At 41.1% G+C, this 18164-nt stretch overlaps 1 protein-coding gene across 2 annotated transcripts in view; it reads left to right on the forward strand.

Moving 5' to 3' along the window:
- Positions 1 to 18164, forward strand: part of pomt1 (protein-O-mannosyltransferase 1) — a 46416-nt gene that overhangs the window by 16522 nt on the left and 11730 nt on the right. For both annotated transcript variants that reach the window (XM_041194206.1, XM_041194207.1), the window contains 11 exons: positions 2720 to 2866; positions 4600 to 4711; positions 4810 to 4875; positions 5896 to 5989; positions 7716 to 7871; positions 10358 to 10488; positions 11342 to 11437; positions 11811 to 11903; positions 14054 to 14150; positions 15453 to 15545; positions 17393 to 17513. In XM_041194206.1, the coding sequence (XP_041050140.1) occupies positions 2720 to 2866; positions 4600 to 4711; positions 4810 to 4875; positions 5896 to 5989; positions 7716 to 7871; positions 10358 to 10488; positions 11342 to 11437; positions 11811 to 11903; positions 14054 to 14150; positions 15453 to 15545; positions 17393 to 17513 (1206 nt within the window). The remainder of the gene's footprint in view (positions 1 to 2719; positions 2867 to 4599; positions 4712 to 4809; positions 4876 to 5895; positions 5990 to 7715; positions 7872 to 10357; positions 10489 to 11341; positions 11438 to 11810; positions 11904 to 14053; positions 14151 to 15452; positions 15546 to 17392; positions 17514 to 18164) is intronic.

The following is an 18164-nucleotide window of genomic DNA, read 5'->3' on the forward strand; positions in this document are numbered from 1 at the left end:
CAAATCTGGCACCATGGCAAATTGAGAAATTAAATTCAATAAACCTGGTACTTGTGGGCTAGCACTGGAATAAATACCATACATGGTTACTGGTTCAGCCATGGACGAGTTTTGGTTGTTAGCTGATAAATCTGATTCTATATCAAACTGTTGTTTAACGAGTCAGTGGGACAGCTCTCCCAACCTGGGCACTAGCCCTCAGCTGACTGGGCTGAGATTACCTTAGGCTTGTGTTGATACCCATTCAGCTTCATTCTTGCTGAAGTTTGTAGCAATTGCTGACAATTATGCATAATGATATATGTCCATGATGTTCCCGTAGCATTGTTGCTCTTCATCTTTGTGCAGAGACCGCAGAAGGTAGGTATTGTCAAAGTAACTTAGCGATTTGCTGCAATGCTATAGCTTGTATACGGTGCATCTGCTGTGTGCTCCTGAAGGCAGGGGGTGAATATTGATTCGAATGACGAACATAACAATTGGGCAAACTGCTGTGTTCTGGACAGTGTCAAGTTTCTTAGATGTTACTCACACTACATCCATTTGGGGGGAAAAATGCATTCTGGACAGCGAATTTCAATGTGGATCATCAAGAGTGAATTGATAGTACCCACTGACGGAGCTAGCAGGAAGAGAACATCAAAAAATCAGCTTGGTGGCCTGGCAGTGTATGTACCAAATCAGAGCCCGGTTCCATTCTTATCTATCCAGTTGAAGGCAGCGATTCACCTTTATCATCCTATTCCTGCACCTTTATCCCTGGTGTCCTACATGAATCTACCCTTGGTCTCCCTCATCATATATATTCTGCCCCTTAGAGACATCATTTGAACACAGCGTCATTTCCATATGTAGGCTGTACCTCACACAGCTCTGCTTTACTACTACCCCTTGTAAAGCCACTAGTGCCTCCAATTTACCTCACTGCTTTTCTGACATCCTGTGTTAAATGAGCTGAAATTTTCTCCAGTTAAACACTAGGAAGACCTCAAGTCATTGTCTTCAGTTCCCACCAAAAACTCCATTCCCCAGCTGCCCATTCCACCTCTCTCCCTGCTCTCATGCACCTCTAACTGTCATTACACCAATTGGCGACCATGCCTTCAGCTACCATGGCCCTAGATGCTGGAATTCCCTTCTCAAACCTTCACCTTTCTATTGCTCTTCCCTTCTTTGAGAGTCCCTAAAATCTACCTTGTCCTAATCTCCTTACATGGCTGGGTGTCAAACTTTGTTTGCTGACACTCCTGTGAAGTGTCTTGGGACATCATGCTACATCACAGAAGCTTTACAGTGCTAAAGTAGGACATTTGGCCCATTGAATCTGCAATGGCTCTCTGAAAGAGCATTTTACCTAGTCCCACTCCCCTGCCTTATACCTGTAACCCTGCACATTCTTTCCTTTCGGATAGTAGTCAATTCCCTTTTGGATGCCTCGGTTGAACCTGCTTCCACCACCCTCTCGGGAAGTTCATTCCAGACTCCAACCACCCTTCGGATGGAAAAACTTTTCCTTACATCATTTTTACTCCCTTTGCCAATTATTTTGAATCTGTTCTTGATGCTGTCTTGAGTGGGAACAGTTTCTCACGATTTACCCTGTCCATACCCCTCAGGATCTTGACTACCTCCATTAAGCCTTCCCTCAGCCTTCTTTTCTCCAAGGAAAACAGTCCCTCTCCAATATATCCCCATAGCTACAGTTCTTTATCCCTGGAATCATTCTTGTGAATCTCTTCTGTACTCTTTCCAATGCCTTCACATCCTTCCTCAAGTATGGCACCCAGAACTGGGCGCAGTACTCCACATGAGGCCTAACTACTGTCTTATACAAGCTCAACATGACCTCCTTACTCATGTACTCAATGCCCCTATTAATAAAGCCTAAGATACTATATGCTTTATTAACTGCTCTCTCAATATACCCTGCCATTTTCAATATGCCAAGGTCCCTCTGTCCCTGCACTTCCTTTAGAATTTCTCCCTTTATTCAATACTGTCTTTCCATATTCTTCCTGCCAAAATGAATCACTTCACACTTCTCTGCATTGAACTTCATCTGCCACTTGTCCGCCCACTCCACCAACATGTCTATGTCCTTTTGAAGTTCGACTATCCTCATCACAGTTAACAATGTTTCCAATTTTTGTATCATCTGCAAATTTTGAAATCATGCCCTGAAAACCACAGTCTAGGCCATTAATATATATCAGGAAGAGCAAGGGTCTCAACATTCACTCCTGGGGAACTCCACTAGAGACCTTCCTCCAATCTGAAAAACAACCATTTACCACCACTCTCTGTGAAGGTTCTATATTAATGCAAGTTGTTGTTGTTTACTTTGGTTTGGTTTGTTTTTCCTTACCCTTTGAAGTTTATCTCGCACTGATTAAAGCTGTCCGATTTTCCCCCAGTATTTTTCTCTGACTTGGAGTTGGTAAAAATGTAAATTCTCCCTCTTCCCAATGAGCAGTCTGCCGATACTTGTTTAAAACATCTGGGACAAGCCAGTCAAAATGAGGCAGTTTAAACTGTGCAGAATCTTTGCCAGAACTTGTGGAATGGGCAGTATTCTGTGATTTCTCCTGTTGTGTTGTCTATGAAGCTTGAGTGTCAGTCAGAGTGGGGAAAATTTACATTGATGAATAATTTTCCTTTTCTACCAGTTGGAAAGGTGTGTTATTGTCATAGAGTAACATTTGTACTTTCTTTTTCTCAGAATACACTGGGAATGTCCCTGTTTGGAAACTGAGGTTCCTCCCAGCTCTAGCTGGTGCACTCTGCATCTCGCTGGCATATCAGATCATAGTAGAGCTCAAGTATTCACACTGCTCCGCTGTTATTGCTGCTCTTCTTATCATGTTTGGTAAGAGTTACAATAATTACAAAAAGAAACGTGATATTTAAGTTGTCCTTTAGTAAACATACCAGCATGTAGAATATGGGAATTGTAATTTAGTGGCTGATCTGGATGTAAGAAGCTGTATACCCTTGTACTCATTCTTCAGTGTAGTTTGAGGAGTCAACTTTAATATGCGTACATAATGATATGGCATTTCAATCATAATTATCACAACATTTAAGAAGTATTTAGATGAGCACTTGAAATGCCATAGCATACAGGGCTATGGGCCAAATGCTGGAAAATGGAATTAGAATAGATAGGTGCTTGATGGCTGGCATGGACACAATGGGCCGAAGGGCCAGTTTCTGTGCTGTATGACTCTGACTCTATAATTTTAAATAAAAAGAACATCCCTGACTTAGTTTTGATTACTACTCCCCTTCATTAGTTTATGTCACTATGATCTCAGATTACCAACCATTGTCTAAAGCTTTGATCTTTCTATCCCCATTTTTGTGTGTGGCACCAATTTCTTACCCTGCCTTGAGGCGGGCCGTGGGGAGGGGAAGTGCAGGTGGCAAATATCATGTCTGGAAAGCTGGTGGTCCTTTGTATCCACAGGAGTTTGTTGAACTATTCGGATTATTTTTAAAATCTATATAATATGAGATGCCAAATCATCAGTGAGGTTCTGTTTATGTAACCAATGGATAAAGGTGAGCTAAACCCTCTACTTTGTCATTTGTGGTTCTATTTATTTTGCTGTTTGAGTGAAGAAGTTGGGTCAATACTGGTCCTCTCAAAATTTTTTCCCGGTGTGACCTCATTTTATTGCCTCAGACATTGTGTGATCCCAGGGTGAAAATTTGGGGGCAAGAATTGCTGGGCAGGTGAAGTGGAGGAAGTTTTAGTTGTTGAGCATGGGGTGAGGGATGGGGGGGAAGGATGATGGTGGTAGTGGTAAGCGTGCCCCATCTTCACCCCCCCACCTCGACCTCCCCCGCCCCACCACCCCCCACCTCGACCTCCCCCGCCCCACCACCCTTCACCTCGACCTCCCCCGCCCCTCCACCTCGACCTCCCCCGGCCCACCACCCTCCACCTCCCCCGCCCCCAGTCCCACCGCCACCCCATGTCCCTTGAAGCCTGCGGGTGGAGTTTATGACAACCGGGTTTCTCCAAAAAAAGGCAAACCCCTACCTATTCACCGGCTTTTTTTGCAGCAGCAGCAATTGAGTCTCAGACAGCAGTCACTTAGGCCACACCCACCAAAAAGAAATACAAGGATTTAAAAGGTCCTTTGGCTGTTGGGAATCAGTTCAATCAAACCCCACTGAAGGTTGCAACCCATCATTTGGGAAGCCCTGGTCTGTATGGAGAGAGGTGATCTCGTTGAAACATACAAGTTTTTGATGGGTCTTGACACTGAGAAATCTGAGAAATCTGGAACATGGGGGCACAGCCTCAGGACTGAGATGAGAAATTACTAGCTCAAAGGGTTGTAGGCACTTTTTTTGGTGTCTCTAGAAATTGAGGGATATGGAGCGAGGGCAGGAAAGTGGAATTGAGAGAAAAAATAGGATCATATTGAATGGCAGAGTAGTCTTGAAGGGCCATATGGTTGTCTTCTGTTCCTATTTCTTATGTTGTATATCTGCTTTATAAGCATTGATGTCAGCTACAAAGCATTTATGTAATGTATCTGATTAGTTCCAGTGCTGTAGTTATGCTCTGTTGTTCTCTTTTTGAAACAGAAAACTCCTTAATAACCCAGTCACGGTTTATGCTCCTGGAATCCGTTCTCATTTTCTTTGTACTGTTAGCAGTTCTGTCTTATCTGAAATTCTACAATATTCAGCGAGACAGGTACGATGAAACATTTGAGCGATGTCTTCATGCTGTAAACATCGGAAAGAATGTGATGAAGAAATTTAATGCCTCATGTCAATTGTGGTTTGTTTCAGCCTGTTCTCAGTGAGGTGGTGGTTTTGGCTTTTCCTAACCGGAATTGCATGTGCACTTGCTATTGGGTGAGTTTCTTAATACGTTTTTCAAATTAGGGACTGCAGCTCATCTGCTCTAGTGACACTGCTATAGGCTGAACAAGAGAAGATGGCAGCTGAATTAATGCTCTTAAATATGATCTCCATGAAAAGATAAAATTATTGCAATGCTCCAATGTGTATTTGTGTAATCTACAGGATTTCGTTTTAATTTTAACACAATTAAGAACCAGGTGAGCAAGTAGGAATGGAGATTTGGGCTCTCCTTTTGTGCATTTGGGGTCTTGCTGAGCTACTAGAAACAGGAAGGTGCTAAAATTGCTACCCAGTGTGTGTTGAGAGGTAATTCTCAGCCAGGGTGAAATTAGGGATCCTCCAGTTGGCCTCTGCCCTCCCTGAGATAACAAGTGAGAAGTTGATCCAGCTCGGGTTTCTAATCCCGATCATTTTCCGGTGACCCATATTGGTAAGTTCATGTGAGCTTTATCATAGAGTAATAGAAAATTGCAGCACAGAAGGAAGCCATTTGGTCTGTTGTGCCCTGTACTGGCTTTTTGAAAGAACAGCTGTGCTTGTTTCCACACTCCCTTTGTGTCCATAGCCCTGTAAGTTTCTCATCCTTAAGTGCATATCTAATTCCCTTCTAAAATTATTGATGGAGTCAACTCCCACCAAGAGCTCAGCTATAGCATTCCAGATCACAACTCATTAATGAATAAATTTCACTTAATCCCCCTTGCAGATGACTTTAAAATCTATGACCTTGGGTTACTGACCCATTCTCCAGAGGGAGTAGTTTTTCTCTATCTACTTTATCAATACCTCTTACCTTAAAAATCTTAGTCCATCTCTTCACCTGCTCTGTTCCAATGATCCTTCAAAAAAAAAGTTAACAAAATGTTCATGTGTACCTGGAATGTGAATGCCACAGTGTTTTCTGTCTGTCAGATAGTGATTCATTATAATTTATTCTTTGCTGTGAAAAATTAGATCTTCAGTAATTAGCCTGATTAAAAGAGTAAGTTGACTTTTACTTTGTGTTTACAGGGTCAAATATATGGGCTTGTTTACTTACCTACTTCTGTTGACTATTGCTGGAGTACATACATGGCAGCTAATTGGGGATACAACATTATCAAATGTAGGTATCTCTGCTGTTGATTTTAATTTAGCTTTGTATGGCAGAGGTTTTATTTAGTACATCAATTGGTTAAAAAATTTTGGAGCCTGAATGCGCATCTTTACTAGCAGATGTCTTTTGGCACTGCTACAATAAGTCACAGGATTAGGACAAGAGTAATACACCATATAATATCGTATTCATACTGGTGTAATTTTCCATTAAAGCCACAGAATCTGAATGCTGTATATAGGTGCATTCTGAGGTGGGTTAGAATGTTGAAAGGAAAAGACTTGCATTTTTACTGCGCTTTTCACAACCTGCCAAAATGTTTTACAGCCAATGAAGTACATTTTGGAAGTGTAGTCACTGTTGTAATATAGAAAACATGGCAGCCAATTTGTGCACTGTAAGGTCCCACAAACAACAATGTGAGCAAGGTTTTAACACTTGTATGCAGTCTCTGGTAAATTGGATCCTGTCCATGGTCAGAAAAATCACAAAGGCGATAACATTTTAAGAGTATTTTCAAACTGTGTTGCTAACAGGTTGAATGCAGTCGGGAGAACAGTTGTGATGTTTGGCTGAAAGTGGGGGTTGTTATGTAAAGCCATTGCTCATGTATTCCCCACGGACAACTAATCTAAACAGCGAATGTAGGAATCTTTTTTTATTCCTTCGTTCATTCATAGGATGTGGCCATTATTGCCCATCCCAATACAACTGAGTGGCTTGCTAGGCCATTTCAGAGGATAGTTATGAGTCAATCATATTGCTCAGTGTCTAGAATCACATATAGGCCAGATCACATGAAGACAGCAGGTTTCCTGCCCTAATCGACATGAATAAACCAAATGGCATTTTACAATACTCTGTTTCATGGTCTCCATTACTGATACTAAGGTTTTTATTCCAGATTTGTATTTAATTAATTGAATTTAAATTCCTCAGCTGGCTGTGGTGGGATTTAAACTCATGTCTCTGGATCATTAGTCAAGGCCCCTGGATTATTCATTCATTAATGTAATCACTATGCTACTTGGGAATTGTAGCTGCTCCCATATTAGAGGGCAGTTGTAACTGCTTGTAAATTTTTGGCTCCAGGTTATGAAAGCCTGCCTGAGACACTGATCGCAGTTATGGCTGCTTGCCCCTGGCTTCTGGAGAAGGGTCTCTCAAGTGGCCTTGAAATCCTGAGTTCTAACAAAGCTATGTGAACTTGAGTTCATTATTTGCTTTGAGACTCATTCAAACTGGCCACTAAAGTGTGGCATGGAAGGAAAGGAAGCAATACTATTGATACCACTTGATATTACTATCATAACAGCGCACCAAACAGAGAGGTAATGCACTGAATAGCAGGTTTCAAATGGATTTCAATTTTGACAGCATTTTAACCAATACCAGTTGTCCTGGTGAAGTATGTCACAGGATGTTGCGCGTTCTTATGACTCTATCTCTCTTTTTAATTTTAACCAGTAAAAATGTTCCAAGCCCACAATCATACCATTTTAACGTGTGTTGTCTGCTTATTGGTTGAATTAGGAGTGAGCAATTAAAGCAGGACTCTGAACATGGAAGCGGCGCTACATGTTCTCAGTCCTTGCATTGTGGATTCCAGAAAATTCGCTAGTTGATTGCATTATTTGTAAATTTAATTGATCGATTGGTTTGTTTTTTTGGAGGGGTGGGGGTTTTGGTGGTCATCAGATTTAAACCTTGTAATTTCTTTGCAATCTTCATTTAGGTCACAGTGCTTTATCATGTTCTGGCGAGAGTGTGTGCACTTTTAGTCCTCCCAGTAATCCTATATTTGGGATTCTTCTATGTTCACCTAACCTTGTTGTACCGCTCTGGACCACATGACCAAATAATGACAAGCACATTCCAAGCCAGTTTGGAGGTAAGAGCACCATGTGCACATGCTGGACAATGCTGTCACTGCACCAGTTCTGTTTTGCATTTAACCTGTTAATAAGAGACACAGAAAGAGAAGTATGTAGAAAGTATTGTATTGAAAAAAAGTGGATGAGAGTTTGGAGAGCTGCAGGCAGTATGAAGACTGCAGATGAGGGAGGACTAAAGGAAAATGAAAGCACAGAAGATTGGGAGCAGCACTATGTGCCGGAGGGATGGTGGAGAATTGATGTCAGTCTGAAATGCATATGTTGTGAGCTGGCCTTTTTAAAAATTCTTTCATGGGATGTTGGCTTCATTGTTGCCCACCCCTAACTGCCCTTGAACTGAGAGTCAGCCATATTGCTGTGGGTCTGGAGTCACATGTAGGCTAAACCAAATAAGTTCAGCAGATTTCCTTCCCTAAAGGACATTGGTGAACCAGATGGGTTTTTACAACAAGCGGTGATAGTTTCATGGTCACCATTACTGAGACTAACTTTCAATTAACTGAATTGATTAATTGAATTTAAATTCCACCAGCTGCCATGGTGGGATTTGAACCCATGTCACACATTAGCCTGGGCCTTTGGATTACTAATGCAGTGACATTACCACTACAACACTGTCTCCCCCTCATTTGTTATGGTCCCATGCTTGTTTATTTCTATTTCTTTCTGGCATTGTGTGCTCAATTTTTCTTGCTGAATGCTACATAAGCAATGTGGTTCTAAAGTGACTCTTGACACACTGTTGTGGTTCTGAGAAACAAGACATTGATCAGATTACTTGAAGAATGTTTTAAGCGTCTGTGCACAATCTTTACGTATGCAATTTAATTTGGCACCAGAATGCACTAGTAATCAAGTCTGTTGCAACAACTTGGATTAGTCCGCCTCAAGGCTAACAAGAAGGTTAAATGCAAATACTTCGCAGAATTTCTCATTGACTATCACAGCTCTAAATGGGTCCCAGATTATAATTGCGACATGTATTTTATGTTTTCCTTTAAGAGCCAAGGGATTGAATGTAAGATTGGGGAGGTTAAACTAAAATACTTGTTATGCTGCAGCTAGAGTTTTGCATACAGTTAACATAGAAACTAGGAGCAGGAGTAGGCCATTTGGCCCTTCGAGCGTTCTCCGCCATTCAGTATGATCATTGCTGATCCTCTATCAACGCCATGTTCCCACTTTCTCTCCTTACCCCTTGATGCCCCAAATATACAAAAAATGATCAGTTTTTTTCTTGAGTATACTCAGTGACCCAGCCTCCACAGCCTTCTGTGGTAGAAATTCCACAGCTTGACCACCCTCTGAGTGAAGAAATTTTTCCTTATCTCAGTCCTAAATGGCCTGCCTCGTATCCTGAGACTGTGGCTCCTGGTTTTAGACTCCCCAAACATCCTCTCTGCATCTAGTCTGTCTAGCCCTGTTAGAATTTTATACATTTCAATCAGATCCCCTCTTGTTCTTACAATTCTTGTTACTGCATTACGGGAAGGATGTGATCACATTAGAGAAGGTACACAGGAATGGAGCACTTGAGCTGTGAGGAAAGATTGGATAGGCTGGGGTTTTGTTTTTCTTGGAACAGAGGAGGCTCAGGGGAGATTCAGTTGAGGTGGATAAAATTATGAGGGAACTAGAGGTGTGGATAGGAAAGGCCTATTTTCCTTAGAGAGCTCAATAACCAAGAGCCTAAATTTAAAGTAATTGGTAGAAAGATTAATTGAGAAATCTTTTTCCACCCCAAGGATGATGGAGGTCTGGAACACATTGTCTGAAAGGCAAAAACCCTCAGCTCATTTAAAAATATTGGGATATGTACTTGAAGTGTTTTAACATACCGGGATACAAACTAAGAACTGGAAAGTTGGTTAGACGGGATAGCTTTTTCCCAGCCAGCACAGACATGATGGGTTGAATGGCCTCCTATGCAGTAAATTTCTATGATTCTATGAAATTGCAGTATGCCTTGCTGTGATTTAGTTAAGGGAACTAGTTTTTCTTTCAATAAGGAGCAGTAGTTCTAGTCAGCTGGCATAGCAGAAGGGACACACTAGGCAGTGGCTTCATTGTCCCTTCATTGGGAAGAGGCAAAGCAGACAATGTTCCTGCAGCTGATGGCTATCCAACAACCCCTTTTGGGAATTAAGACGTAGGATGAGGAGATGAGTTCCAAAGGCATTCAGAATTGAGCAATCAGAGTTGAACAATCTGCCAGTATTCATGATTGAGGCTAACACTAGACGGACCACCTTGGAGAGGTATCAGAGAACAGCTGTGGAGCCATATCCAGTGAGGAATCAGTATCTTTAGTGGAGGAGGATGGCAGGAAATAACTCTGGCAGGAAGGAATGCAAAAATAATCTGTTCCAATGAGCTGATGATATTCCTCACCTTCATAAGCATAACATTCACCAAAAGATATGTAATATTTGAACAGAATTTCCCGAACGGGTCAGAAAGTTGCACTTTGTTTCCTTTACAGGGTGGACTCGCAAGGATCACCCAGGGTCAACCTCTAGAAATAGCCTATGGTTCCCAGGTTACACTGCGGAATGTGTGGAGCAAACCTGTTCCCTGCTGGCTCCATTCCCACAAGAACATGTACCCTATCAGGTAGAAATTCACGTGACAAAGAAAACATTCTTCTGTGAAATAGCGTTATTTATGAACTCTGGGTGCACGTATGTTCTCTGGGGAGCTGGTGATGATTCTGGTATCCAATGTTTGTGTGTACAGTTGCTGCAGTGCTTGAATCTTCCATCAATATGCAATGAGCTTCGTCAGGGTGATTTTGTGCTGCATATGTAACAACAACAACTTGCATTTCTGTAGCACCTTTAATAAAACATTCCAAGGCATCTTGCAGGAGCATTATCAAACAACATTTAGCACTGAGCCACATAAGGAGATTTGAAAGAACGTTCCAAGGATAGAGAAGTTTAGCAAAGGAATTCCAGAGCTTGGGCGCAGGCAGCTGATGGTGGAGTGATTAAAATCAGGGATGCTCAAGAGGCCAGAATTGCAGCTGCACAGAGATCCCAGAGGGTTGTGGGGGCGGAAAAGGTTAAATAGATAGGGAGGGATGAGGCCAAGGAGGAATTTGAAATGTAAGATGAGAATTTTAGATTTGGGGCATTACCTGGAGGTGTGTCAGAGTAGGTCAGTGAACACTGAAGTGATGGTTCAACAGGACTTGGTGCGGGTAAAGCAGCATAATTCTGAATGCATATGGTAAAGGAGGACAAGAGTAGCTGACAAGGTCCATTGAGCTCACCCTGTCCGTTAGATCATGCAACCTTCCACACCACGCTCCCAAAATATGTAACCTTAAATCCTGGGGTGGCAAAAGATGAAGAACAGTGACTTGAAAGCGTATAATCTCTGTTGACATAGCCATAAGATACCGAGGGAATGCTGCACTTTCAGAAGTGCCATCTTTCAACTGAAATTGTTTTTTTTTTTGCAGGTATGACAGTGGTAGAGGTAGTTCCCACCAGCAGCAAGTAACCTGCTATCCTTTTAAGGATGTGAACAATTGGTGGATTGTAAAGGACCCTGGCAAGTAAGTGGTAGCAGATTGTTTGTTAACGTGACTGAAATGGGTGGCATTTAAGGAAAATTAGGCACCTATTCAGTGTGTAAATGGCGACTTCTAATCATGTGGTTATACTTCATGTTTGCTGCTGCTGTTAGCATTAGTGGTAATCCAGAACTAAAGGAAAATGCAGGCAGGAGCTGTGATCATCTGCACATTCTTTCACTTTTCTCAAAGCCCAATCTTAGCACTCAGCAGGGCCATATGCAGTGGCCCAAACTATTTTAATCTTGGGAAAACATCAGATGGGACTGGAAATTAAACCCGGTTAGGGCCACCTAGCCTGTTATCTTAAACTAAAATTTGTAGACTCTATAATGTGATTATTTGCTTTTGTCAGACAGGAGCTTGTTGTCAGCGACCCCCCTCGCCCAGTTCGCCATGGTGATATTGTGCAGCTAGTCCATGGGATGACAGCACGTTACCTCAACACGTACGTTCAGAATACCTGCTCTTATCTTGTTGGCGTTTTCTGTACTTTTCATCATCTTGCATTTACATCTTTTATTTCTGAAAAAAGAGACATATTGAAGCTTTTTGTTGTATACTCATCAGGACACTTCAAGGATACCGATATAAGGGGAAAACAACAATTTATACTGTGTGTGAAGAGAGTGCTGATTGGCAAGTGGACTCTGATTGGAAGAGGCGTTGCCATGGAAAATACACCAGTGATGGTGACTGACAGTTAACTACAAAGCATTGTTTGAAAATTAAACCAGGCAGCTTGAGTCTGATTGGTTAAGGCATTGCCATGAGAAATGAGTCAGCGAATGGCTGTCACTTATTTTGTTCAGCTGAAATGGGCTTAATGTATGTACATGTTCTGTCTGTCTGCAAAGAACAGGGCCCCGTGTATTAATATATATAGCATCCAGTACATGCAAATATGCCACACTGTGAGCTCAACTGACAATTTTAAATTGGTTGTCAGTGTATATCTTAGCACGCTGAAGATTATTTAGCAAATTTTATCCAATCACGGAATCACATCTAATGTTGAACACTGTGTTCTGGGTTTTGGAAGCACAGGCTGGTTGAGTATGGTTTGTACCTTGCCCGTTGCGAACATGTTGCATTGCGCCTGTTTCAGCTAAACAAAATAAGTGACAGCGATTCGTTGACTCATTCCTGAGGGCAATGCCTTGACCAATCATGGTCAAGCTGCTTGGTTTAAATTTCAAACGATGCTTGGCAGTTAACTGTCAGTCACCATCAATGGTGCATTCTCCATGCCAAAGCCTCCAGCAATCAGAGTCCACTTGCCAACCAGTCAATGCTCTTTTCACATATGGTGTCCTGATGAGTGCAAGACAAAAAGCTTTGATAATTCTCTTTTCTTCAGCAATTCTCAAGTTCTATACTACCAAACCACTATTTTTACATTTGTGTTGATCAGTTTGGACAGTGGAATAATTGAGTTTGTCTGTTCCTAAATATGAACTCTTAGCAGAAAACCTCGTATATATTGGACCTTAATTCAGAATATTTAGCCAATTGAATTGGAAGGTAATCAATAATAGAGAAAAGCTGGAAATCTGAAGTAAATGCAGAAAATGCTGGAAACACATAGCAAACCCATGAACATCATCTGATGGTGATGCACTTGCTGTGTTTCAGCATAATTCTCTGAACAAGAAGATGGTATGCTAAATTTGTTGTATTTAAATCTCTAGACATGTCTCTGACTGAATTTTAAATCACAACAATTTATTTTTGACCCTAACAAAAGACTAAACTTATTTTACCAGAATTGCAGACAGTAAAATCCTCCTTTCCTCCTACTTACTGCACACACAATTATTCATCAGAACAAACAGAATAGAACCAGTTCTTGGTTCTGTCTTTATGTTTCGCTTTTGATTGGCCACTACAGGATGTGCCCAAGTTGGTGGAGATATTGACGCACAGATAGAGGCCCTTTGGCCCATTGTGCCTGTGCTGGCTCTCTAAAAGAGTTTTCCAACTAGTCCCGCTGCCCTCATTCCCCATTACCTTGCCAATTTTTCCCTTCTGTCCCTGACGATTTTTGTTTTGTTTCTCTCCTAATTTGGTGTGTCAGCCTGATTCGATTCTACATGTCTTTGTAAACAGCACATGCTGTCATCCCTGAGTCAGTGGGTTGTGAGTTGCTGTGGGATTTATGCACATAAACTAAGCTATAAGATTTGTGTGTATTCTAGGCTGATGCTCTTCCATTGCAGTACTGAGGAATGCTGCATTGCTGAAGGATTAGTCTTCAGGATGATGCTTTAAATGGAGTGCCCAGCTGCCTTTTTTGATTATTCGCATGGGCATTAAAGATTTCAGTGCTATATTTCCTCCCTTAAACCACATCACTAAAACTTCAAACTTGTTTACTGTATGTGAAGTGTATTGGCGTCTTTGAGCAATGTGATAAGATGCCATAAATGCACTCCCCCCAGTGTCATTTTAGGATCTACTATAATATAGTATGCAATGTAATGAAAGCAACTGAGCCATTAAATCACCTCAGGGTATTGATTCATATTGCATTAAGATATTGGTTGAATAAAATGCATTTATTTTTGACTGTTATGAAGTTTGGTGATTTGATTTTAGGCATGATGTTGCAGCTCCTATGAGCCCTCACTGGCAGGAGATTTCTTGTTACGTTGATTACAATGTCTCGATGCCATCACAGAACCTCTGGAAAGTGGTAAGCTCTGAGTGGGATTTGTCCGGCCTATCACAAAGATTAGATCAGTGGTTTTCAAACCTTTGTGGGAGAGCCCCCGCAGATAATTAACAATGCTCCAAGCCCACCTTGGCCTGAGCCCAAAAAGAAAACACTGCTGGAATTGGCGCAAACAGTTTTCATTAGTATACAGTTGCCAAAATAACAACAATAACTTGCATTTGTATAGCGCCACCTTTAAAATAGTAAAATGCCCAGGAGTATTATCAAACAAAATTTGACACCAAACTGCATGAGATATTAGAACAGATGACCAGAGCTTGATCAAAAAGGGAGGTTTTAAACAATGCTGTAAAGGAGAGGCGAGAAATGGAGGGCTTTAGGGAATGAATTTCAGAACTTGGGGCTGAGGCAGCTGAAGGGACAGATGTAAGAAGTTAGTAAGTGGGACGGGTGATCTGATAGAGGCCTTTAAAGTTATGAAGAGGCTTGATAGGGTAGGTGTAGAGAAAATTATTTCACTTGTAGGCAAGACCAACTAGGGCCATCAGCACCAATAAAGGCAATAGGGAATTCAGGAAAAGCTTCTTTATCCAGAGAATCGTTAGAGTGTGGTTGAAGCAAATAGCATAAATGCATTTAAGGGGAACACAGGGGAGAAAGGAATAGAATGATATGCTGATAGGGTGAGAGGAGACTCATGTGGAACATAAACACCAGCGTAGACCAGTTGGACTGTGGTCTGTTTCTGTGCTGTAAATACTGTAATTCTATGTAACAGATAAAAGACAACCAGAAAACGGATGAGCTTCAGGACTTCATGGATTCATTAGCATCCAGGAACTCAAGTCTGAAAAGCATGGTGTTAGATTTCTACTTGCTGCACAGGCTGTAGCATAGCAGTTGTTAAAGTTAACATACCAACATTATGATGATTAGTTGAAATGTAAATCCCAACAGTCCCACTTTAATTCCTGCTTTTAGAACACGTTTGTATTAACTCATTTTGCACAACATCGGAATCTATCTTTCCTCTAGGCCACGCAATTAGACCAGATCCTCCATGAATTATTGCATGATGTTGTATTTAAAACTGGCTACTGAGACTCAGTATCATTGGTTTCAGTTGCATAATTTATTTAAGCTCAGTAAGATTTTGGTTTTCCGAAAGGCGCAGTTAGGGATATAGAAATGGAAATGAGGTGCCAATGTGCCTAGCTTGCACCCTCCACCCCCAACCACCACCACCACCAATAATCCTCAAGATTATAGATTATTAATGTCTCCTATTACATTTTAATTCCATGTATTTTGATGTTCCAGGAAATTGTCAATCGTGACACTAACAATGAAGTGTGGAAAACCATCTTATCAGAAGTCAAGCTTTTGCATGTGAACACATCTGCAGTGTTAAAGGTACGTTTGTGGGATACGCACAAGCTGTTAACAGCCTTGATGTTCTGAGCTCTAATCTTTGTTGTTGCATCTTGAGTGTGTTATCCTCCCAGGAGTTGGAGGATCTGGAGAATATGCGCATTCATAGCCCTTGACATTTTTGTCATTTGTTTAATAATAAGCTTTAACAGCCCATTATAAATGCTTACTTCCTTTGCGCTCTTGTAGGGCTTGTATTTTCTGGCCATGTGCTGTTCTTGTACAAACACTTAATGTTTAGACTGAATTTGTCTGTGTACTCCTTTGACATTTGGATGAATATATCCAAAATTCTCAACATAATGTATTGCAATTGTGCATATCACTTCACAATTGCAATTTATATCTCTAATGATTCACCACTTGGCTTTATTACCTTTAAATTTATAAAACCTGTCCAATTTTTCAAGAACATCTGTGTCTGTTGCATACAATGCTCCCTAATGTCTCTCTGGACATAGTGATTTCCAGTGATGTAGAGTCTACTATTAATTCAAAGATTTAAATTATCTGATAATTCAAGTTTTTAGCAGCAAATATCTTAGTTTTTTGTTATTTGCATTGCTTAATTCAAATCATTTTTGGTGGGAAAATGATTGAGTTATCAGGAGTAAAGTATGGGGATTTATGTTAAGTAAAGATGCAATGTTTTGAGTTCCTTGATGGAAATAATGAGAGGAGTTTAGCATCCTGCCAAGACTGACCAGTAATCTTAGAATGTAAACATTGATGCTATTTACAGTGAGGCTGCATATCTGTGTTATCATGTCCATTAGCTTTTGGAGAATGAAGTTATTTCAGGTCACTGTCACAAGGTTCAAACTAATGATGCTAATTCCCTACTTCAGCTCATTTTAAATGGTTGCTGGATTAGATAGTGTTTTCAGTCATGTTTATTACAGTCTGTCAGCCTCTTGAGACAAGAATGTATTGCACTATAGTTGTTGAGTTGAAGGACATAAACTGTTCTTTTGTGCCATTCTGTTAGCTGAGATTGGGGGGAAGTTTTTTTTAAAGAGTTAATAATAAGTTAACACAATTCAGAGTTTTGGGATGTTTAATTTCTTAAAGGAAATTTAGACACTGAGGCTGGTGGAAAGTTCCAAGTAAAGTTATTCAGCATGTTACTGACTCGAGAATGTTCAAAGAAATTGCCTCCGGGAGTGAGTGCTAGGTTTCCACCCCATTTATAATAATATGATTTGTTCTGAGAACTTTATTTTTGATGCTCGTACCTTGAAAATCCTTGTCATAGAATCAGTATGGCACAAAAGGAGGCTGTTCAGCCTATCTGACTCTGTAGAGCAATCCAGTCATTATAAAATTGCAAAGGGTACCTGACTGATGCTGTAACAGAAGATGCTGCCTTGGAGCGGGGAGGGTTCGATGTGCTTTTTTCCCATTTGCTGCACTCCAGATTCTTTACCTTGACTGCACCATTGAGGAGCTGGATGAATTCCCACAAAGAACGCCAGAAAGTAAATCTTTCTGTGCAGAGTTTACAGCTCACTGAATTAACATTGAGTTTTGAGTGAAGTTTCAGGTGTTGCAATAGGAAACGCAATGTTAACAGTTCATCTTTGGGTTGTAGTTGATGGTGCATTTCTTCATAAAAGGAATAAAGCAAAGCAATATCATTAATACCTGCACTAGGTCCATTTCCTATTGGGTGTGTAAATACCTTTTCATTTGGGAAGCAGCTGCCTTTACCCCTTTCAGCTTTTGAGAAAATATGATCGAAGCTTGCATGATCAGTTCCATTTTGAACCGTTCTCTACTTTGCAAACATCTCAGTCCTGTGATTGTTTTGTTGTGCTTTTCTCTTATAGCTCAGTGGTATTGCTTTGCCTGATTGGGGGTATCGCCAGTTGGAGATTGTTGGAGATAAAAGCTCTAAGGTTTATCACCAGAACATGGCATGGAATGTCGAGGAACACCGATACGGGAAAAGTAAGACTCTTTGTTGATATTCAGTTGAGGATATAAAAAAGAATCCTGAAGCATCCAAACCTGCAAGAGTTGGGGACTTTAAAATTCACATCCATGCTTAGATCCCTGCATGGCTTTGCGTCTGTGTCCTGTAAGCTCCTCCAGCCCTACAACCTTCTCAGATATCTGCTCTCTTCCAATTATGACCGATGATGCAATCCAGATTTTACTCAGTGCAGCATTAGCGGCCATGCTTTCAGCTGCCTGGGCCCTAAGCTCTGGAATTTCTTCCCTAAACCTCTGTCTCTCTATCTCCCCCTTCTTTTAAGCGATCCTTAAATCCTACCTTTTGTTGCTGTATGTGGTTCTATGTTTGATAGCGCTGCTGTGAAGCACCTTGGGATGTTTTGCAATGTTAATAGCGCCACAATAAGTCCTCGCTATAAGTTGTGGTTGTGTTCCTGAAAATTGAGAATTTAAGTGAAACAATAATGTTTTCCCATAGGAATCAATGCTTAAAGCCAGAGATAAAAACAAAAAAACTGCGGATGCTGGAAATCCAAAACAAAAACAGAATTACCTGGAAAAACTGAGCAGGTCTGGCAGCATCGGCGGAGAAGAGTTGACGTTTCGAGTCCTCAAGGGTCATGAGGACTCGAAACGTCAACTCTT

The sequence above is a fragment of the Carcharodon carcharias genome, chromosome 8 (genome assembly GCF_017639515.1).
Source record: "Carcharodon carcharias isolate sCarCar2 chromosome 8, sCarCar2.pri, whole genome shotgun sequence".
Classification (NCBI taxonomy): Eukaryota; Metazoa; Chordata; class Chondrichthyes; order Lamniformes; family Lamnidae; genus Carcharodon; species Carcharodon carcharias.